This window comes from Aythya ferina, assembly GCF_964211825.1.
Source record: "Aythya ferina genome assembly, chromosome: 3".
NCBI classification, from domain to species: Eukaryota; Metazoa; Chordata; class Aves; order Anseriformes; family Anatidae; genus Aythya; species Aythya ferina.
The window spans coordinates 17,483,006-17,505,654 of NC_140298.1; the positions used below are offsets into that span (position 1 = coordinate 17,483,006).

The 22,649-nt window shown below is 43.1% G+C and overlaps 2 protein-coding genes across 20 annotated transcripts in view; one reads left to right on the forward strand and one right to left on the reverse strand.

Moving 5' to 3' along the window:
- Window positions 1-22,649, reverse strand: part of CAPN13 (calpain 13) — a 48,037-nt gene that overhangs the window by 21,742 nt on the left and 3,646 nt on the right. For 13 of the 19 annotated variants that reach the window (XR_014690641.1, XR_014690643.1, XR_014690644.1 and 10 more), the window contains exons 2-11: window positions 20,820-21,068; window positions 12,649-12,718; window positions 11,723-11,841; window positions 9,173-9,306; window positions 7,253-7,427; window positions 6,229-6,297; window positions 5,135-5,220; window positions 3,678-3,752; window positions 2,686-2,852; window positions 483-631 (exon numbers count right to left, since the gene is read on the reverse strand). Coding sequence is in view for 10 of the 19 variants with exons in the window: in XM_084512223.1 (XP_084368349.1) it covers window positions 483-631; window positions 2,686-2,852; window positions 3,678-3,752; window positions 5,135-5,220; window positions 6,229-6,297; window positions 7,253-7,427; window positions 9,173-9,306; window positions 11,723-11,841; window positions 12,649-12,718; window positions 20,820-21,068 (1,293 nt within the window). In the remaining 9 variants the exon portion in view is untranslated. Of the gene's footprint in view, window positions 1-482; window positions 632-2,685; window positions 2,853-3,677; window positions 3,753-5,134; window positions 5,221-6,228; window positions 6,298-7,252; window positions 7,428-9,172; window positions 9,307-11,722; window positions 11,842-12,648; window positions 12,719-20,516; window positions 20,614-20,819; window positions 21,069-22,649 lie in introns of those variants that run through there. The other 6 variants (XR_014690642.1, XM_084512225.1, XM_084512230.1 and 3 more) reach the window with 4 other exon arrangements.
- On the forward strand, window positions 14,925-20,499 carry LOC311433833 (heat shock transcription factor, Y-linked-like). Its single transcript, XM_084513433.1, has 3 exons — window positions 14,925-18,371; window positions 18,726-18,799; window positions 19,009-20,499. Exons 1-3 carry the CDS (start codon window positions 17,700-17,702, stop codon window positions 19,118-19,120), a joined length of 858 nt encoding a protein of 285 aa, XP_084369559.1. The 5' UTR covers window positions 14,925-17,699; the 3' UTR covers window positions 19,121-20,499.

Genomic DNA, 22,649 nt, shown 5'->3' on the forward strand with positions numbered 1-22,649 from the left:
CTCTGTATTGGTCTTGCACAAAGCTTTCCCAAGTGTTTTGCAAATGTTTTTTGCACCGCATTTCTGTGATGCCCATTCAGGGGGAACAAGAGCCCATTCTCTTTTTTGCTTGACTTGGAGCAAAAAAAACTTGGGTTTGTGCTGGCTGCCAGGCATTTTGCTGGATTAGCAAGGCTGGACACAGAGGTCACTGCCCTAGCATCTTGTGTAACCTGTGGATCCTCTGAGTTTCCCAGGGGTATTTTAGGATGCAACAAAACTGAAAATTCAAATTTTCTTCTCAAGATATGAATAAAGGAAACTAAGCCTGCTTAGCCCTACTTTTCCTGTGTCTTCCTAATAAAGAAAGCATCCAGAAATTCACTCCAATACTGACTGCTCTCCTTTAACAGCCCAAAAGGCAATTCAGTCTTTTGTTTACATGTACAGATACAATAACCCACAGAGAAAACAGCATCTGTATTATACCTGATAGTGCTTACCTTTGTGATTGAAAAGCCAATCCTCGATGTCTGTGCATCCTGCATACCTTCAGCATGTTTTTGCATGAGTGAAATGACCACATTATAGCTTTGGGGAGCATTACTTGTCACTTCGAAGAAATACTTAGGGTTCTTCGAAACTGCACCTGCTGAGAAAGCGTTATTAGATTAGTAGTAACCACACAGATATCCCAGTAGTAGCGTGTTGTGTTAGGTCTTATTTATATACACCCAGAAGAGGTAGCTGCTCCGAGATGCTTTTGATGCGACAGAGCACGACACTCTCTATATTATCAGTAGGAGCTGAGGCATCTGGAGTTAAACTAATTGCCCATTAATCATTTTAGAAATCTCTGGCAAAGTGATAAATGCCAGGCAAATTTCTCACCCACATACCTGTTTCACCTACAGGGTACACTTTCCTCAAGGCAGGAAAAAAGTGATTTTTTAATCACCTGGCTGACCCAGTGGCTGAGCTGAAAAGTACCCTGTCTTGGAGATCATAAGCACATAAAAGAAAAAGACAAAATGATCCAAAACTATCCTCCCTTTCCTTCCTGCCAGTGTTTATGATGGAGAAGACAGAGGGATGAGGACCAGAATAAAAAGACTTCTTCTTGGCCAAGGTTTAGATTAACAAGAAGCATCCCTGACAAGAAGAGAAATGTACAAACTGCAGGAAAAGGACTGAGCTGTGCACAACATCTGCTTAAATTGGTCTAGACTTTAAGTTGTGTTTGGTGGCCTTGAAAGCTACATTTTAGCCCAAAATTGTACTTAGACAGTAACTCTAGTAGAGGGCCAGTGGCAAAACAGCTCCAAGGAAATTTGTTCTGCCCACATGTTCTCAAGTTCAGGCCCTGCGCCTCCTCATTCAGTTCCAGTGCCTCTGGCATGCTGCAGCACAGGCCATGATTCATAACCACCACTTGGAGGTGGAAGTGAAGATGAGGAGAAGGAGGCAGAAACCTGTAAGACAAAACCTGTTTGCTGCTAAGTCAGGGATCAGCACTCCGGAAAAAAAAAAAAAAAAAAAAAAAAAAAGTAGCTCCATCACAGACCATGTGCTACCATTTTAGATTAGAGACAGAGCCCAAATGTGATGCAGCAGAAAAAAATAATATAACAAAAAATACTAGTAATAGTTAGAGCTTCCAGTGCCAGAGGAGTACTTGGAGAAGCAGTTAAAACTAGAATTAGAATACTTCCCTTGGAAGGGACCTACAAAGATCATCTAGTCTAACTGCCTAACCACTTCAAGTCAAAAATATGTTTTAACCAAAAGTTAAAGTAGGGCATGGAGGACATTATCCAAATGCCTCTTGAAAACTGAAAGGGGCATCAACCACCTCACTAGGATTAGTGTCCCACTGTTTGAGCAATCTCCTAGTACAGAAATTTTTCATTATATCCACCTGAACCTTCCCTGGCATAGCTTTGTGCTGTTCCCACACATCCTGTTAGCAGGGAGAAGAGATTCGTGCTTCTATCTCCATTTCCCTTCCTCAGGAAGTCGGAGAGAGGTTTCCTCTTAGCCTCCTTTTCTGCAAACTAGATAACCCAAATGTCCTCAGCCTCTCCTCACAGGACACATGAAAGGCAATACAACTCTTTTATCAGCTTCGTTGCTCTCCTCTGGACACTTACAAGGTTCTTAACAGCCTTTTTATATTGTGGAGCCCAGAGCTGTGCACAATACTGAAGATCAGGCTGCACCATTGCTCACCTCTTTTGAATGGTTGGCTATGCTATGTTTAATGCACCCCAATAAAATAAATGAGGTCTTTTCTGGTCAATGGACTTTCTACCTTTGAAAACAGAGTTTTGTAGCACAATTCTTTCATTTCTTATTCATTCAATTTCAGAGTATTTCTTGTTCTGGGAAACCAGCCACATCTTTGCCGTAGCAGACTTTCTGTTGAGATCCCCATAGCACCTGCTGAAACTACCTGAAAGAATATTGATGTATGTTTTGATTTAAAGAGTTTAGGGTCTCTAAATCACAAGCCCTCTTTTTTTAACTCAGCAGCAAGTGCTGCTGCTTTATTTCTGTCTCTCTAGCTGATAGGTGGTGTAATGGGAAAGAGCAGGCCTTAATAACTGGCAATCAATATCTCTGCTATTTGATTCTCATTGAACGTTTCAGTGTAATCACCAGCGCAGAGGAGGAGAGGACTGGGTGATAGCAGTAAACATTTATTACCGAGGGAAGAGTTGTTCCTGCCTGTGGAGAGTGAATTACTCCACAGGTCGATGTGCCTGTCCACGGACCATGTCGTGCCGTGCTGATCTCCAAAGTCCAGAAACGTTGGGGTGCTGTTACATATACACAGCCAGGAAAACTGCTCACAAAAGTCTTCACAGGACATCCTGCAAAGATGGAGAAAGCCTCATTTTTCAGTCTGAGACACCAGTGAGATACTCGCGTTCACCCCCTATGTCTCCAAGTAGGGTTAGAGCAGTGCTGCACAGCACAGCCGAGCGGGCTGACACCGTGCAGAAGAGGTCAGCCCTTGGTGCTTTTGGACAGCCCTAACTACACCTAAACCCCCACTGAAATTACAGGATATGTTTAGCAGTGCCTAGGTGGAGTCCTACTGTCTTGAGCACAACTGTGCTGTGGTGTCCCTCTGTCCCTCTGTGACATCCTGTCCTGCCTTCAATGCTTCACTAAAGCCTGAAGTGTCCATCTCAGCCCAGCCTGCTGTTCCCCTGCATTCCCCAGAGCCTCACATGGTAAGTGTGGACTTTCTGAAGAATAATAGGTCTTCTAAAGGATGTCTAACCCATGGTTAAATGGGACTTCAGAGTATTCAGAGGCTGTGAAAAGCCACAGGCACCTGCAGAGCAGTCAAGTGCATAAGCTCCAGCCACCTATTCCTCTGAGCAGCTGAAATTCAAGCTGGTCTCTTTAGGGGGAAGGAAAATGTGTCAAAGGGACTAGGTCTCAGTGAGCTGTATTTTCACTTCATTTACTTCACTTTTTTCACCAGTTTGTTGCATAATATTGGCCGGTTTCATTTCTCCAAGTCTCATTTCTTCTGAGACAACCTCCAATTTGCTGTTTGCACACAATTAACACGAAGCCGCTTTGAGCCATCAATAAAAGCAGAGAAAAAAATGCCTAAATGACCTTTCTTTCATAATGAATGCAAATAGAAAACATGGTAGACAGAAGAATTTATAGGGAAATACCAGAATTCTCCATCATCTTTGTTTATGCAGAGGTCTTCCTTGATTTGAGGCTCAACATCGTTCCACTCTGGAGAGCTGTGAACAGGAACAAATCAACAAAGCGTTGTGAGAGGCACAAGTTTCCATCCCTCCAGCCAGTCCATTCCTCTACCCAGCCTATCAATTTGAGAGGGATCAAGAGAGGTAAGCAAACTGCACATTGGGAACAGGACTGTGCTCAACAATTTCATAGCCAAGGCCAGCAAACGAGGCACTGCACCTTTGCTGTGCCTGGCCCTTAGTAACCCGTCCTAGAATGGGGAATCTTACCTCTGCCCTCAGAGCACTTGTCGCCTGTCCCCACACTGAAGAGGTTAGTGAGGTACCAAGGCTTAATGTTCCTAAGTGCTGATATTACATCAACGTGCAGAGGGCACATTAGCCAATTAACTATGTTGTTTCCTAGCAGCATGTTTATAATTAAGTGATAATTGTACTTTCTGCTGAATGTAAGACAAATAAACAGAGCATGAATAAATAATTTGACCCATGCAGCTTACCTATGAATGTGCTCCACTGACTTCTGAACTACAGTTAGGATTATAGTAAGCTTTCAAAAACAGGAAGATGCTGTCTATTATCCTAGCCTTGGACATGTCTGTGCCACCCGTCAACCCATCCAGACACTACACTTTAGCCTGAGCTTTCTCAGTAGAGAAGTCATGAGTGGTCCTAGCAACAAGGAGAGGTGTGATGCTATTAAATCACCTAGAAGTAATACCCGTACATCTCTCTAGTCAGAAGAACACTGACAGCTCCACCAGCCAAACTAGCATTTATTTATTTACAGAAAATTGTTTCAAGTCTTCCTCTGGGGAAGAGAAGTAAGCTTGCACACATGGCAGGAAAGTGCTCCTTACATGTCTAAAGCCGCACGCAGGATCCAAAAGATAAGTTCAAGCCAACCAGTGGCACTTCGCCTTTGCAATAACCAAAGACCCTTTTTGTCTGTCTATGTTTAATACCACTTAACAATGCTGCTCTATTCTCATGGACTCTGCTAACCATCCTCCTCCCAGAGCTGGACTCATGGGAGGGCAGGAAGACAGATGTGTGGTGCAGGAGGATTCATCAGAAGCAGCCAGACAGTATCTAGGGGCATGGTCAGACCTTACTCCAGGTAGTAATAAGTCTCTCATCCATGACCTATCTGGAATTACCCACTGGGAAACATGTACTCACAGACAAAAAGGGATACCTGAGCTAGGCCTAGCGACAAGTATGTATAACACAAATACTGCATTAGTTTTCTCTCAGTTGGATTTCTGTGAGCAGTGGCTTTGCAGCTGGAAATAGAGCTTATAATTAATTGATTTGGAACTGCCTGTTTCATTATTATGGGTGTGAGGCAGATGTCCTTTATAATAAGACTATACAAGAGTGATTTGTCTCAGGAGATGAAAGCTTTAAGGCCATACTTGTCACTCCAGGGCCCCTTCCACTCCCCATGTCCCCATGGATTCCAGATTCTGATGATGTGTTCCCAGCCATTCTTGTAGTGTATCTGTAAAGAGGAAAGAAAAACAAACTCAGTCACAATTTTTCACTATCACGATTTTCAGTGAAGTGATAGGTAATAAAATGCATCTTCTATAATTTGGGGGCCTGGTTTAACTGCAGCTAAAAGTCAGTGTCTTTTGCTGCTTGTAGAGGAATGATGCATGGAAAGTCCTTGGTTTCCCAAGGACAGTGAATAGCAGTGGGCTGACACAGACAGAAGTGGCAGCATTCCTGCAACACTGCATGAATGCAATCCCTCTAGTGTCTAGTTCTGCACATCTGAGGCTGCTGCCTAGCAAAGGCAGAGACTTTGGGGAAGTAGACCAGCAGACTGCCTGGTGCAAATGTTGACAATCAATATGGACAGATGATAATAAAGAGAATCTGTGTCTCTGCATCTACAGTATTGCAGTTTCCAACAGCTGTAGATTCTGGCGCATTTCTCCTCTTGTTGTCAGTGGTTTAAGCCAGAAACAACTCACACTGAAACTGAAGTGGCAAAAGTGAAGAGAAGCACACCTTTTGTTTTTGCCTACGCTTAAGCACACAGGCAGTATTGGAAACAGATGTCATAGCAACTCTCTTCCAGATGCAAATGTTCAACTTCCAGGTCAGCCTCTAAACATTTTCCTGCAGGACACTCCACTGGACACCTTGGCACTCCTATAAGGTGGGGCAAAGACTGTTTCTCCTTTCTGCACAGATCATGAGTAGCAGGAACCTAAAACAGCCTGCTCCTTTCTCCAATGGGATTCGGGATCCTTCCACCCCCTGATTTGGGGTGAGCTAGAACCTTCTCATTAGGAAAAATTATACAGTCCTGATATCCTCACTCTTCCCATTGTGCCAGAAACCCTACATCTCCTGAAATCTGAACTACATACTTTTAGAAATCTCTCCTAAAGGGAGGGAGTAATGACCCTGAATGGAACAGCAGTGGGACTGCCTTCCACATCCCAGTGGTGGACCACCAATATGAGACCACCAGGCAGGAACAAGTTTGCAATCTTACCTTCACTGCTCCTGTGACAGTGTAGGCATGACCCTGTACAATTCCATTCCTCAGTTCTGTGTTCCTCAGCTGCAAAAGGGTGAAAATACAGTTATTAGCTCTCTGCCACACTCCCAGAACTCACATTTGGCATGGCAGAAAAAGAGATTTGGTTTTGACTACAGCAGTATCTCAGATGTACTGGCTCCAGAGATAAGTGACTGTTCCCACTGTACCTATAAGCAATCCAGTAAATTTAGCAGAAGTACAAGTCTTCCCACATTTGCAAATTCTTTAATCCTAAGAGATAGTGCAACTGCAAGATGAGCTGAACTGGGCTTCTGGGAAAATTAGGGATCCAAAATTTCACTGCCACCTACAGCCCAGGATCAGCCACCTGACTTGAGGAGCTAGTCCTTGACTAGTTTGCAATAGGCAATCTTTCTGTCCTGATAAATCAGTCCATACAGAAGCAATGGTACGTGCTTTGCAGTCTTCCCTGACATGCTGTATAACCCCGTGACACTCTTCTAGTGAGATACTTACTGAATATTACGAAGTCTTTTGCAACTTCTCAGAATTAATATCAGCACCCTGCAAATCAGTGTGATAATAGCATACTCTCACAGAAGACAGGCACATTTTGGCCTTGCTAGACTCAATCACAAAGCTTTGAGGCCCAAATCAGCCCTGCTGCAAGAGGACATTACTATATCACAGTGGATTTAACCAGGAGAGAAGCCACACAGCCCAGAGAGGGCTGTGTGATTAATCTTATCAAGGCCAAAATAGGAGGAAGGCCCTTCAGAGATGGCTATGTGGCTTTCCTCTATCCACATCTCTCATCCACATTCAATCTATCTAGCCAGAAGCCTTTACATTTGATACTGCATAACCATATCTACTTTCTGTTACCAATATCCAGGCATCCGTGAGCTGTCACTATTGCTCAGAGTGATTGGGGACTTCCTTCTTCACTCAAAAGAGTACCCTTAATGCAAACATAGTAAACCAAGGAAGGTGTGCTCCTGGCCTTGCGACTCACCTGTCCTGAGGTGCTACACCCCATCATACACTGAGATTTGCCAGCAGCTTTCAGTATCTCCTCCAGATCAGGAGGGGGTTTCTTTAATGAAAACTGAAGTTGGACTCCACCTGTGAAGTCCACTAAAGCATCAGAAATGTAGCCTCCATGCAAGTTCTGGTAGGAGCCCCGCAATCTGAAAACAAAAATTTAGCAGTCCTTACACCATGTTTTAATAAACAACACACAGTTACAGCTTCCAAAATGGACATGTGCATTGGTGCAGTGATCATGGTGGAGACAGAGACATTAGGGTCAGGTAATGAACGGAGACATTGAGGCCAGGGAATTAAAGGAAGCATGACTGAAATAGATGCCCAGACAAAACACATGCCCTGTAGGATGAATGAGGCAGAGGGACTTCTTCCTATGCACTCACCCACATCTGAAGCAGCTGTCTACAGTCATTACAGGTAGTGGGAAATAATAAGGTGTGTCTCATGCTGATAGAGGCATTTTAGGGAGATGAGCTGAATCTCATCCTGAAGTATCCTGTTTCTCTCTTCTAAACTAGAAAAGATCCAAGCACGACTGGTTTATTTCTATGTTTCAGCTAAGTGGAGGTGAACTGTTAGTTTCTACATAATGCTTTGTCATGGCTCTTTGCAAAACTGACCAGTATTCCATTTGCATGGTATTAGCATATATTAACAATGCAAGATAGAAAAAAAGTTTTCAGTACTGTTCCCAAATCATTCTGCTAGAGTGCAATAATAGGGCAATAATTAAATATTGCCAACAGAGTCCTTGTGTTTTTATCATGTGTTTTTTATTGAGATAACAAATAAGATGAAACATGCTATACTTTGAGCAAGTAGATCATGCTGTTAAACCCCGCTATGCACACTGTATTTAATGCACGTAATCAAATTAAGTCTGTGGCTAATTGTATTTTGAAGAGTTGTCCTTGTCCTACATGGATGAAAATAATTTGTCATGGGCACTAGGGAAAAGTAGGAATCTCATAAATGGCATTTCTTGCAAATTTGATTTAATAGAGGTTTGTTTTGTTTTGTAATTAAAATCTTATGCAGCAAACTGATGCTGAGTCCCGAGTCAACTTTCCTGAGATTTCTTAGGGCAAAAAGCATCCTATTTGTGAGTCACTCAAATGCTGCTTTAGCATTTACTCTTCTTGACCAAGTCTGCCAAAATAATTAGGCCTTTTCTTCAGCTCCTCTTTACTGTATCACACGTTACAGCAGCTTGATGTAGGTCATGTCTGCCAAGTCCCAGCCCTTCATACTACATCTAGCATGGGAATTTCTATTTAGCATACTTAATAATGGGTAGTGTTACAGATGCTAAGGGATGACATTCTGATTCCTTCACTCCTCAGAGGATTTTTTTTAATCATTATGTCTTTATTAACTGTTATTAACCCTGTGTTACCCTGAGGACCTCAGCCAATCAGAGACTCATAGGAGTGCATGTGCCGGGGATGCTCTTCAGTCATGCTTCCTCTTGTTGCCTGCTTCTAATATCTGCATGGTCTCTTAGTGACTGCAAACAGAGGTAATCCCTGCTCAGAGTCTGCAGTTTTAAACAGTGGAAAATATAGAAGGGAAAACAGAGGCAGAGAAATTTGCTTGAAGCAAGGAGGAGAAGCCCAGCCCCTGTTGTGTCACCAGCTATTACCCTCTTCATTTTACTTCTCAGGCATTAATATCCCAGAGTGCAAAGGGTTCATTTAGGTCCTCAGCCTGAGACGTACATCTCCAGGTTATATTGGCCCTGTGTTTGCACGCAGCCACAGTTCTTTACATAAGTACAGCGCAACACGTACAAGTGTAAGCCTGTGTGATTTGTGTATATCAGAGAGTGAAACCAACCATATAAAGCAATTGGCAAGGGGTGGAAAAATAGACCATCTATATTTACTTGGCATATGCTTTTTCCAGCAAGGATGGCCAGAATTCGTTTGATGTTCGAGGGTGTACAGACAGGTAGCTCCCATTTAGGAAAGGCAGACGGTCATCTATCACCACATCCATCCACTCTCCAAATTGCCAGAACTAAAAAAAAAAAAAAAAAAAGAAAGAGAGAGAACAAAAAGTGAAAGAGAGAAAAGAACAACAGCCTCCTGAAGCAGCACAGGAATTAATCTAAAGCATGGGTATCTGCAAGTCCTCTCCTGAACTTCTGAAGGCTAACAGTCTAAGTTGTTAAACAAGTTATCAAGTGGCTGCATTTCCTCGTGGCAGTCATTTGGGAATATAACAGTCCTGCAATCAGTGGGAGGAAAGAGTATGGGAAATGTGCTAATATTGTTGGGTGATAGCAAACATTTCAGAGGATGAAGAACAATCACACCTCAGCTGCATTTGGATTTCCCCTGCCTCTATCAAGATTCAGTCTCTAGATTTTCTAGAACCTTTCTCTGTGTTTCGATTAAGACTGTTATATGTGTTATCATGGAAAGGGACAGTGTAGTGACTAAAGACTGCTTTGAGGTGTTATCCATCTCCTTGATAGAAGAGGAGGATGCAGGCAGTCTCTCCACCATGTGGACAAAGCAGGTGTTCCCCCATGCTGATCCAGCTGATGGAACCTTTTAATGGAGAAGACATGGAAGAAGATCCATGGGGATGACCTCAAGGAGCCATTTCCAGAATCATTAGCAGATTAATGTAGCTTAGCACGATTCTCAATCATAAGAAGCCAAGCTCTTACCTGCAATAATGCAAAGGACTCCAGTGGGAGTGGGAGTAAGCTAGCAATAGATTTAGTCTACCATGATTTTATTTTATCAGCTTTGGTCAGTGAAAAACCTCAAAATGAGCTGCTCTGTTAGAAAAGCACAAGACCAGATCTGGTCAGATTCCCCGTGTTTTAAGTTGATGCATTCTGCTATAATCCCCTGTAGTTCCTAAGAAACATTTCTGTTTTTTTCCCCAGACTGATCTGCTCCTTGCCCACTTCTCACTCACACATAACACACCCTACCTCAGAGGCATCAGAGTTTCTGTGGCAGAGAAAGTGATTCCTGCATAAACACAAGTCTAACTTAATTCTTGGTGAAATGATGTCACTGTAATTATTCCCTAGACAAAAAACATCACTCATCTTAACTGCTGCTGATAAAGTGCCTAACACCCTTAACTCCTGCTGCTGAGTGTTGTGTAGGAAGCATGGAGTAGCCCTTTGTAATGCTGAGAGGTAATGTTCTCCAGATCCAGAAAGGAAAAAATTATAAGCTATAATTTTTATATTTGTATACAGTATGTCTTGTTTGAGATTCTTCTGAGGACTGGTAGCTTAGCCTGTGGATGGCAGTAAAATATCTTTGATGGAATAATTGAAAGACATTGCCGAGAAGGCATTTCCATTCCGAGTAGATTCCTCAAGGGTTTACTGCTTGAGGAAATCCAGAAACAGTGACATTGATTTGAAGGTGTGATGACATTTTCAAATATTGTAAAGTATTTATATTGCTTAAGAGTTAAGGATTGCTCACAACTTATCTTTTCAAAGCTCTCATGAAAGAAAATCTATCTTGTATCCTTTTAATGTGTTTTAAGCAGTCTGGTGTCCCTTCAGCTGGTTTGTCTCTTATAAAAGCACCCCTGCTTGCTAGAAATGGGTCAAGACAGAAATATCTGGCATTCTGAAGGGCAAAGGAACAGAGCAAAATCTAGACTGCCTGCAAGATAATCCTCCTGGTGCTGCTCCATGAGAGCTCCAGGGGGTCAAAGAAGTGCCAGTGCCAGAGCTCTCTGCGTATAACAGATTGTGAAAAAAGGGTGATGATGAATGGCCAAGGAATATCCTGATTCTCTCTACCTCCAGTTTAGCTTCTGGAGGCAAGTGCTTTTAATCCTGTGAGATACTTGGCTGATTCAGATACAAGAAACCAGGGCCTGACTGCCAGTATCCCAGTCACTCACACAGGAGATTCAGAGAATTTCAGGAGTTGGTAGACAGTGAAATTTACTAGAGAGCTTGCTCCTCTCTCTGAATTAAATCTCCATTCATCTCATCTGTTTCCCAGGATTTGTAATTTCAAGTAAATACCACCAGCTAAAAGGGCAAACTGAAGTATATTGGAAAATAGAAAATGTCAAAATAGATAAAAACCACAGGTGCATTGACAGTCACAATAAAAAGTCGAAATCAAAGCAGACTTCAGAATGTCTTTCAAAACATGTATGTGCACAGATCTGTTCAAACAGCTGGTAGCTGTAGCTCTGGAGTTGGGCATAAGTCATAACTTTCAGAAAAGGGCTTCAAATCCCCTGAAGTTTGATAGTACCACCTGGAGCATGAGAACCCATTAGAAAACTTGGGGTTTTCTGAAAAAAATCTGAATTGGCTCTCAGCACTGAAAAACCAAAGCATACAAAGATGTCGAGATCTGGGACTGCAGTTTTGACCCCTATGTAATCCAACCAGCCAAACGCCAGCAGTACCAATACAACAGAGAATACATACCCGGAAATGGAATATCCCAGCATAATCACTCTGGAATCCTTGGTCCTTTGGTAAAATATTTTCCAAAAATCGCTTCTGCATTGTCAGGGAGCCCAGGGCAGCCAGCACCCAGCAGTCACCTTAAGGGAGAGAAGAATCCAGTACATTCAGCCAGTTATTTACAGTTGTGGATCACAATTAACTCCTTAGAAGAGCACACTTCAACATCTAAACATCCAAGAAACAGCTTGCTAAAAGAAAACAGCAATCTTCTGTCTTCCTTCTCTGCTCCCAAAAACATTGAAACACCAACCAACATTCACCAGAAATGAACCCTGATGCAACTCTAGCCATCCTTTGCTACCTCTATAATCAACTTTTGTGGTCGAGACCTGCAGTCTGGAAAGTGGTTTAGGAAATCTTCAAGCCTATCAGTTGGGGTGAGGAATGGGAAGACATTTATTTCAGTCTCGGAGCAGAGCTACTCACAAACACAAATATGATTATGAGCTGGGAGAAAAAGACGGAACTGACAATGAGCTGCAGACACTTATCTTAGTGTCATAGAAGATGGAGAGAAATATCAATAGAAAAAAAAAAAAAAAAAAAAAAAAAGAACAACAACCACTGAGAATGACCATGTGGAGACATTAGGATGAAAAGAAAATGCAGTCCTACACGTGTTGGAGCTGTGCCTACTTAGTAACTGTGTTTCACCTTTGTACTTGAAGCTCCTGAATGTAACAGCTGCTACATTTGGGAATCCCATTAAATATCTCCAATAAATTGTGTGGGGATTTGTGGGGGTCTGGAGTGACCCACACTAATTATTTGTTTACTGCAGGCACCATGGTCCATGCCTTTCCACCAAGAACTCAGAACATAGCAAAGCAACCACAGGTTATCGGGTTGTGCCAATCTTTTCCTAAACAGGATCATAACCTTACCTATGTGTCCTTGAATAATATCAAATCTGCTAACTCCATCCATGATCAAACAGGGATTTCTTCGAAGTTCCTGGAAGAAAGAAAGTGCTGAGAACAGTGTGGGTACCCAGTCTTTGCCAGCAGCATGTTCCCTTGCAGAGCCCCTCATTGGATTTTCATGTGAGCTTCTCTGATGCTACCAACACCTTTCAGAGGGCTCTGGCCTCAGCTGCCAAACCATGCAGTTTCTTGGGGGACAGTTACACAGAGCTTTCCAGGCAGACTGGAGCAGGGACTGTACTTCAGCTCAGCATTGGATCTGTGCAAGTTTTATGCTCTGAGCTTTTCCACACAAGACTCATACAGATCTGCTGGGGCTGATTTTCATCACTTTCAGTGAGGAAGAGTGCTTAATCTCGAGCTGCAAAATCCCACAGACCTGGACAATTTATTTTTAATTCAGGGAGAATTTTCTTTGCATTCTTTGAGAGTCTTGTTTGGTCAGTGAAGGAGGAAACATTTCAGAGTTTGGTCTTGTGCACAGAAGTGTAAACCATCCTCCCATCTGCCTCTGCTATTAGTCTGGGATGTCTGAGTGCTTGGGTAGGATGTTCCTGAGCATCCCCCGTGATTACCCTTGGCACACTCCCAGTGAATAAGGCTCTGTTTTGAAAGAGCATTCAGCCTTAAATAAGAGAGTCACTGCACACCAAAGAAAATTAAGAGATAAGAGGAAAAAAAAAGCCTCTCACTGAGAAAATTAATACAGCAGCTCTTCCTTAAGCAGGCCCTGGCATTTCTTCTGCCCAATCAATTTGACATGCTGCACAAACATGAGACCAGCACAAAACAGGACTCACATGTTTGCATGAGATCAGCATCAGCAAATGCTGTCAGTTTTCTGAAATGGCTTCACGGTGATCAAACCCTTCAAGAAATTTCCCCATCTGGAGAGAGTTCTACACAGTATTGTCTCTCCAGGCTGGCAGATGGATCATGCTCCCACTGCCTTGGTGACACCAGGGAAAATGGTCTGGGTAAGTGTCTTTCTTGATAGAATGGGGACATGCTGCTGTCACGCAGCCATCCACGCTTAGTTGAGGAGTTTGGGGATTTCCAAAAAGTGATTTATTTTGAATATTGTGCACTACTCTGGGTTCCATAATATAAAAAGACTGTTAAGGTCTTTGAAAGTGTCCAGAGGAGGGCAACAAAGCCAGGTAAAGGGCTGGAAGTTATGTCCTATGAGGAGTGGCTGAGAACACTTAGGTTGTCTAGTTTGCAGAAAAGAAGGCTGAGAGGCAACCTCATTGCTCTCTCCCAATTCCTGAGGAGAGGACACGGAGACAGAGGCACCAATCTCTTCTCCCTGCTAACAGGATGTGCGGGAACAGCACAAAGCTGCACCAGGGGACATTCAGAATGGATATAACAAAAAATTTCTTTATCATGCAGGTGGTCAAACAGTGGAACAGGTGTTCTAGTGAGGTGGCTGATGCCCCATGTCTCAGTTTTCGAGTGGCATTTGGACAATACCCTCAGTAATATGCTTTAACTTTTGGTTAGCCCTAAGGTCATTAAGCTAGAAGATCTTTGTAGGTCTCTTCTGAATGAACTACCCTACCCTATCCTGTCCTGTCCTATCCATGACAGGAACAGCATTTGGAAATCTGGGCATACTTAACTGGAAAGAAAGGGAGGAGAGGTAGTTTCCAAATTTCTTTTTTTCTTTTTTTCCTTCCAAGAAAATGCAGCAGTTATAAAGCACCAGAAACTGTTGCCTGTTATCGCAAAACCTAGCTATGTGCCTAGCTACTATGCCCATAGATGGGCAGCCTTTGAAATTCACTAGCACTCAAATTGCATGAAAAATACAGAAACTACATATTTATAACTGTCCAGAAATATTGCTCTGTTTCTCTGAAAAAAATATAATGAGGCCTTGTAGCGTTTTCCCCAAGACTCTTCCACTTTAGTGCTGTGTGATTTGGTATGCTATTTGTAGAGAAGAATTTTGTATAGAACATGCTTAGCACAAGTAGCTAACATTGCTGAAGTCTAAGGCCATAGGCTATTGAATTTTTACCCAGTTACAAGAAAGGCCACAGAGCCCACTTGAACTGGAAGATAAGAAGGTAAAGAAGACTATATTGACAGACTCTGCAACCATCAGCAGATCCTACAGCCCCGAAAATAGGAGAGAACAGCTCGTCTAGAGACAATGAAGGGAACCAATCTAGAGAAGAAAGACCTCCAACCCTGATATTACTATTGGTCCTGTCTATTGAGTGAGGGGTTGGGAATGTACAGTGTAAAGGCATAATTGCATAGGGATTTCTTTGTTCGGGGACTCTTGAACAGCTTGAGCTGTTGCTGTAACTTTAACTCTGCAGAAGTGGTGTTTTTTTGTTGTTGTTTGTTTTGTTTTTTGCTTATTACCATTGCATAAACCTAGAACTGAACCCTGTTATTGTGATTGACTCTTGCATGATTTCCATAACATTAGCTTGAGGGGGAAAAAGAGTGATCTCAAAGAGGCACGTGTTCTCTTCTCATAATATCTACTAGTCCAGCAATGAGGGCAACCATATGGGCTATAAATCAACTGCTCTGTCTGATCTCATTCCCCAGGAGAAACCTATCATCACTTGTTTTCCCTGGCCCAGTGAAGATTTCATTACATATTGCAGCACTACAGGCTTGGGGCAGAGTGGCTGGAAAGCTGTGCAAAGGAAAAGGATCTGGGGTTGTTGGTTGATGCTCGCCTGAACATGAGCTGACAGTGTGCCCAGGTGGCCAAGAAGGCCACCGGCATCCTGGCTGTGTCAGGAATAGTGTAGCCAGCAGGAGCAGGGAGGTGATCGTCCCCTGTACTCAGCTCTGGTGAGGCCGCACCTCGAGTGCTGTGTTCAGCTTTGGGCCCCTCACTACAAGAAGGACGTCGAGGCCCTGGAGCATGTCCAGAGAAGGGCTACAAAGCTGGTGATGATCCGTGTAGATGTAGGGCACATGCAGATATATGCAAAGGACTCAGTCTTACATTTCTGTGGAAAATTGAAAGCCTGGGGTTGGATTTACTGGGTAGTGTAAGCCAGTCTGATTGCAGGCTGCTATGCAGTATGGTGGTCTGGCCATGGACACATTTCCACCAGACTTTCCTCTGATCCAGCATAATGAATCTGAGGATTAAGAGGGAGAGGATGACTCTTTGCAGAACTGCCGCCCTATCAGATCAAGATCCCTTAACCCAGCAACAAATTCCCAATCCTGCTTTTGTTCCCACCAGCTCCTGCCACAGTACCACATCTTTCCCTTGCGCTGCTTCCCCTGCCCCAGCCCCAGCTTCCTGACACATCCTCACCTCACTGGCCAGGGTGTTCCCTCTTTAACAGCACGACAATTAAGAAAAATAAAAGAACCTGTTTATCAGGGAGGAGGACAAGGAGTAATGGCTTTAAATGAAAAGAGGGTAGATTTAGATTAGATATAAAGAAATTCCTTACTATGAGGGAGGTGAGGCACTGGAACAGGTTGCCCAGAGACACTGTGGATGATAGGTTTTTCATTTCTTCCCTGTGCCATTTGGGCTAAATTTTTAGATTAACTCCAAATTGACATCTGTTTTTTGTTGTTGTTTTATTTTTTCTTTTTTTCCCCTGAATAAAAGCTCTTGTTTTCACCCCTCCAGCTACAGACACGCCAAAACTGATGCAGTAGGAACTCCAGCTCAGCTTAGCTGTGTGGAAAGATCCTAACCCCAACACAATTTTTTATATGTCCCATTTTGGTTTTGTCAGTTTCTGTTCTCAAATTTTCTTAACATTGAAGTTATTTCCTGGAAGTCTCTGGGAATTAAATGAAATGCCGATAAACAAAGCATCATCAAAATCGTGCAGTATCATGATAAGTGCACTATTCCTGGAAGAGGATTATATTTGCTCTGCAAAGGGCAGAAGAGAGGTAAAAATGTGACCAAGCCCTTTTGCAAAGTGACTGGATCAAATAACAAATCACTTTGATAATTTAAAGAATTTAAGTAGTGAATCCAAGCAAACAAGCATTAGCTCAGACTATATGACTTTCCCCAATATTTTTTAGATTTTTTAATTGCAGTAGCACAGTTCCCTGAGTCTTTGCTAAAGGAACAAGGTATGACTCTTGCTGAAGTCCTTGTAAAAGACACTGTTCTTCCCTTCTCCTCACACCAGATATATAAGACATACTGAGAAGTCTGTGCCCTGATGCTATGAAGAGATTGTAACGATGCAGAGGAAACTCACATTGACTACTTCAGAAGTGCATGACCACCATATACATTACCACCAGATATGAAGACTCAAAACTCTGAACATAATCGGCAATTCTCTTGGCAATGCACAAGGTAAAATAGATGGAACGTGTTGCTCAACTGCTATATTGGATCTGGAACAACAACAGCGCATGTAATTGCTATCTGAAATTAAATGCACTTAAATAACAAGATTCTATACGACTCCAAAGATGGAAGCTAAGAGATTAATAGGCTGAAGGTGCCATTTTTGTCACAGGTACATTCCCAGACACTTTTTTTTTTTCCTGTTAGAAGGAGCCAATGGTAGAGGGTGAGAAAAATAGATGTGTGTTAAATTGGCCATGCTCTATAGGCAGGATGCAACTACACTAACAATCTGGGACACATATTCTGGTATGTCAAAGTTCCTTGGGGAAATTACAGGTATCTTTTTGCCTATCCGTTTAGGTAGTTTAAATACCTTGGATCATATTTCCTTACAGCTACCATCTCAGTAACTTAAGAGCAAAGAGGGTATGGACATTTATGTATGTGCAGACGGTGTCTAACTGACACAATTCTGCAATTTTAAAATTTAAAATTATGCACTTTTATTCTTAACACTGTAGCTTTCCCCCTTCTTCCCTGGGGAACAGCTCCTTGTGCTCGCCTCCCAGGACACACCAAGCTGAAACAGAATTTAATTTACTTCTTTACTCTTGACTGGAGGCATCTGCAGCTCTGTCAATGAAAAGAAACCTATTTAGCAATTCTGCCACTGCTCCATTTTGCTGGCAGTTGGATGCTGGTCTGTGATGTCACTGTGATGCAGCATAGGCACCATGGTGACATTGGGGAAACTTCCACCACACTCCTTAGGCCACGGGTGGGTGCAGCTGCACTGCATCCCCCGGTTGGGCAGGACAGAGCCCAGTTGGTTGAGGAAATGGCTACGGACAAAAATTTCTGTCCAACTAGAAAAACAATTTCAATGGAGCCATCTTCAATGGAAACATCAAATGTTTCTGTTCAGAACAAGCCCTTTGATTTGGCAGTCTCAGCTTCTCCTCAAATATGTGATAAAAGAGCAGCTCATGATGCTGCCCTGGGAGCTATAAAAGAAGAAAACATGAAAAGTGTACATCTCAATTTTTCTGAGGAAAGCTCTGGCAAAGCCAATGACTTGTCACCCCAATCCTTTCTGAAAAAACTCTGGGAAATTGTTGGAAGTAATCGGTTTCAGTCCCTTTGGTGGGGTGACAATGGGAACTGCATAGTGATTGTGGAAAAACTCTTCAAAATGGAATTGCTGACAAGGAGAGGTCCTCTGCAAACTTTTGAAATCGATAGCATGAAAACTTTCATTCGCCAGCTTCATCTTCATGGATTCTGCAAAATGCAATGGGATTTGACAAGATCTTCCTCATGTGATGAATTTCTAGCTGATAAAGGAGCAGTCTCTGCTTTTAGCAAGGTACGTTAGTCCCCCTACCTATGAAATACCTCTCAGAATGTGTTAGTGGGATTGGTATCCAGCCAGTCCCAACTGAGGTGGCCTAAAGTTGGTGGTATTTGGGTTTCCAAACCAGTTTTTATGCTTTTGAAAATCTTACATTTCTCTGCTACACCCAAATGGCAAAAATGCAACAGTGGTTATTGCTTAACAGAACCGTGCCATACCATGTTAATCACATGGGGCACATTTAAAATGCCCCCGAGTGTCTTCAGTGTTTGTCTTTTGTGATTCTAATTCTTAGCTATCGTATCTTTTTTTTTTTTTCCAGTCTTGAAATGGTGGTAACTAACTTTCCTCTTTTGCATTTTGTAGTTACTCTTCTACCATAACCCCTATTTCAAGAGAGACTATCCCCATCTGTTAAGACGATGCAAGCGAAGTAAAGTGTGAGTGTAAAAAAAGCTGAATTTTCACTGGAACTGGCTTTGAAGGAAAGCCACCTGAGAAGAAACTCACTGAAGACATAGTCAGGCCCTGCTTCAACAACGGTCAGTGCAAGGATGAATCCTTAGGCCCCATCCCTTTTTCCACAACACCACAGCCACACCCTGGTTGGCATCCAGGACGCTGCCCTGGGAGCATTCTGCTGAAACTGCTGCTTCTCCATACCACACTGCACCCCACAAGATAGTGTTTTTCCACCAGGGCTGGGACCAGATAGCAGTACTGCAGGTGACAGGGTTGGATATCAACACTATACATACTAGAGGAAGTATATATGATAGGTACCAAGTGAATAGAGTGTAGTAGTTCTAGGAATAAACTGTCTGAATAAAAAATATTTTCTGGTTTCTGTTCTGTTTCTAGTTTCCTTTTCTTCAGTTTGACAGCTACTGTTCCTACACCCTAAGTATGGAGGTTGCCTTCAGGGAGACTGTTTTGCTCCAGCTCAGGGCAGACAAAGACTCCAGGCACTAGCACCACACTCAGTAAACTCCAGCAAAACAGCCATGTGTGGCTAACCCAGTTGCTTTACCAGTAGCAATGGATACACAGCATTGCTATTCAGTGCAGTCTGATGATGGAACATCAGGTCCTAGGATAAGAAAGCTGGCTATGTATGTGATTATATGTCCCAAGTTAAACATTCATATGCCAAGTGAAGATGACATCACATCAGCCTGTTAAACCCGAACTGGAAAACAGCAAGCATCCTAGTTACTTTGAAATAACTATTGCTGCATCTATGGCTTGGATTAGAGAAATCAGAGCTCTTTAATAGAATTTGGGAGCTTTTCAGATTTGCATAGTCATCTAGAAACAGACAAAAGTGGGAACTCTAGCTTTAGTAAGGTTCACAGGCAAAAAAAAAAAAAAAAAAAAAAAAAAATCTTCCTAAATAATGTATCTAATGAAGTCATTAATGTTACAAATGCTAATGCAGAGAGGCAGATCTCTCTTTTACTGAGCCAGATATTGCATATTTCTAGCCTTGTAACATGGTCTCCATTAGAAGACTAGAAAACCCCTTCAAAAACAGACTGGAAGGACAATCTTGCAATTAGCATGGTGGCAGAGTGCATGGCATGTCAGATCTGCTCCTAGTACCTCTAGGTCTATGGGACAGATCCAGAGGCAGTGAATGTCCAAGATGCCTTCGCAGCAACATCCCTCTGAGAGATGGGTTTAGGCAGATGTGAGGGAAAGAAAATGCAAAGAAGGCTAGGTGAGAGTTTAGAAGACTGAATATATATATGTATGCTTGCCTTGTCCAGGGGAGAACTGTAGCCAGAAACTGGCCCTGTAACTCTAGAGAACTGGCTGGCCCAAGATCTGACAGGCCAGTGGGCTGGCTGCCTCCTGTGGAAGTGTATCCTCACAGCCAACAAAAACCTGCACAGAGGTGTTGGCCATGGGTGAAGCCACATGATCCTGTAATGGTGGAATGTCAGAATCCACACATTTAACAGAGCAAGAAAGAAATCTCAACTTAACTGACTTAGGTCACTACTCAGTTAAAAGCAATTAAAATTGAGGAAGCTATTTGTTTCCAGAAGAGAGGCAAGTCCAGGAATTGAAGGGTCAGCTAGAGATGACAGAAGAACCTCAGCAGAAGAGTTGCTCTGCTACCACCCACATGCTCTGGGCATGAATGGAACTTACAATCTCTTCCATGGGCTGCCTGCAAACTTCCATGCTTGTTCAGGTGTTTTACAGTGTCCTTCTCCTTGCTGCCCTGCCCTGCAAAGGGCAATTCACACTGGACATACAGAGGAAGATGCTGTAAAGAGGTTATCTTCCCTCCACACATCCCACACCAAGGTCCCCTTCTTTCAGTGTTGTGCTTCTAGTACTTCCCTGCTTAGCAGAGACCTCTTCCCCTCACAGTGAAGGTTTCTACCCAGTGGCCACCAGCACTCCCATTCAGCAGCAGTGCTGTGAAACAACCTGGCTAGCATAACTCACAGTTGGCCTCCTCCACTCTATTTGCTGCAGCTGGTCCTCTGGGAGCAGGCTGGCACCGATGGAGCTGATGTGAGCAGGGAAGGTGTCATCCTCAAACAGCCGGCCTTGGCTCAGACACAAGGCTCGCAGGTGGCTGAAGTCTTGATTATTAAATCTTTTCAGGTTCTGGAGGCTTCCTGTTGTCCCGGCTGTTTGCCAGCCTTCCTCCGACCTCAGAGCAGAGCTGGGATTGAGCATTGTGGACCCTTCCTGCAAAGGAGAAGAGACACATATGACCATTAATTGCCCAGTACAAAGTGGGGAGCATGTGGGAAAGCAAACCCTCGCCCAAGAGGATGCTGGAGTACACAAAGCTGAGGGCAGTCACAGTGACAAAATCCTTATTAGCTGGAAATGCCTGGGGAAAGAGGAGTCGTTAAATCCCAACTGGTTTATCTCAAATCAGTTCTGTCATCGCTATAGATTTGATTTTGAGCCTTCCCTGAGGACAGAAAGGACAAAACTCTTACTGAGATGCTGTGTTAGTGATGAGGTATATCTGCAACTCAAGCAAGCACAAGCTGCAGGATGGAGCAGGAGCTTCAGACTCCTTCAAGGAGGAGGTGTGAGCAGGGAGTTTGGTCAGAAGTGCCCAGGACTCTTCTGGCCATGGATCATGCCTGGGCCCAAGGCATCTTTTGAGTTATTTTATTTCATTTCAGCAGGAGTGCCTGATGGTCACTCCTTGTGAGAGACCTAAATAAGGCAGACACTTGCCTTTCCTCGGGATCTGTTCCAACCACCCCAGACAGATTGGTGGGATGGCTTTCTACCAGTTTCCACAGATACTTCATCAGACTCCCTAAAGCTACAATGCTGAGACAGGACTGAGCTGCAACATCCAGACCTTAATCCCACCTGCACTACACGCTCACAAAGCTGTGCTCCAAGGTCTGGGGTTAGTGGAATCGATAGGTCACAAGGAGTGACCTCTTGTGTTTAAAGCTGTGACTTATAGTGTCTGAACTGAACTGCGAGTTCCTATTTAAACTGGGGAGTCATTGCATGGCATCCATTGATAATCCAGTCTGAAGCATGTATAGATCCCTCCTTGTTAAGTGTGTACATTTAAGGTACATTTCATTTAGGAAGAATGAACATTTCACATATACAGTGAATCTCCAGACCAGCCAGACTTGCTATTATATCTGCTAGCACAGCTACAAAAGAAGCCAAGAGATAGCAAGTCCACTGGGGACTCCTGCTATCCACGACCTGCTTGTGCTCCACAGGGAGGTAACACATCTTCCTCAGAGACCCTGGACTGCAGAGTGGGAGGGCTTTGGGGAGAGAGGCTTAGGAAGGTAGAAAGCTTGCACATTTGGAGGGGCAGCAGCACTGGAGCTTTAAAAGAGCAATTTTCTCTGTCTAACCAGCACAGAGGTTTTCAGGTGCACTCCCCAGAGCCACACAGATGTACAGAGACACACACATGCACCAGCTCCTGGGGAGCTTCCTTCAGTTAAAGAGCTCTGCTACGGGTTTCAGAGCAGTAGTAGAGAGTTTGTTCACCCTGTGTCACAGAGGACATTTTTACACAGATCTGATGTATCAGCAATTTAAGATTTATTAATTCCTTTACAGTAAATCACAAATTAGATTGCATAATTTTGTCTTTAGTAGCACTTAAACATCAGTTAATCATTACCCTATTTAACAGAATAATTCAGTAGTGTTTGCTACAATCGAAACAGTGACTTTAAAGTTAAAGATTCATAAACGGCAAGGTTCGCATGCAAGACTTATGGCAAGGTATTAGCAGTTTCTGTACAGTGAGCAATTGGGGATTTC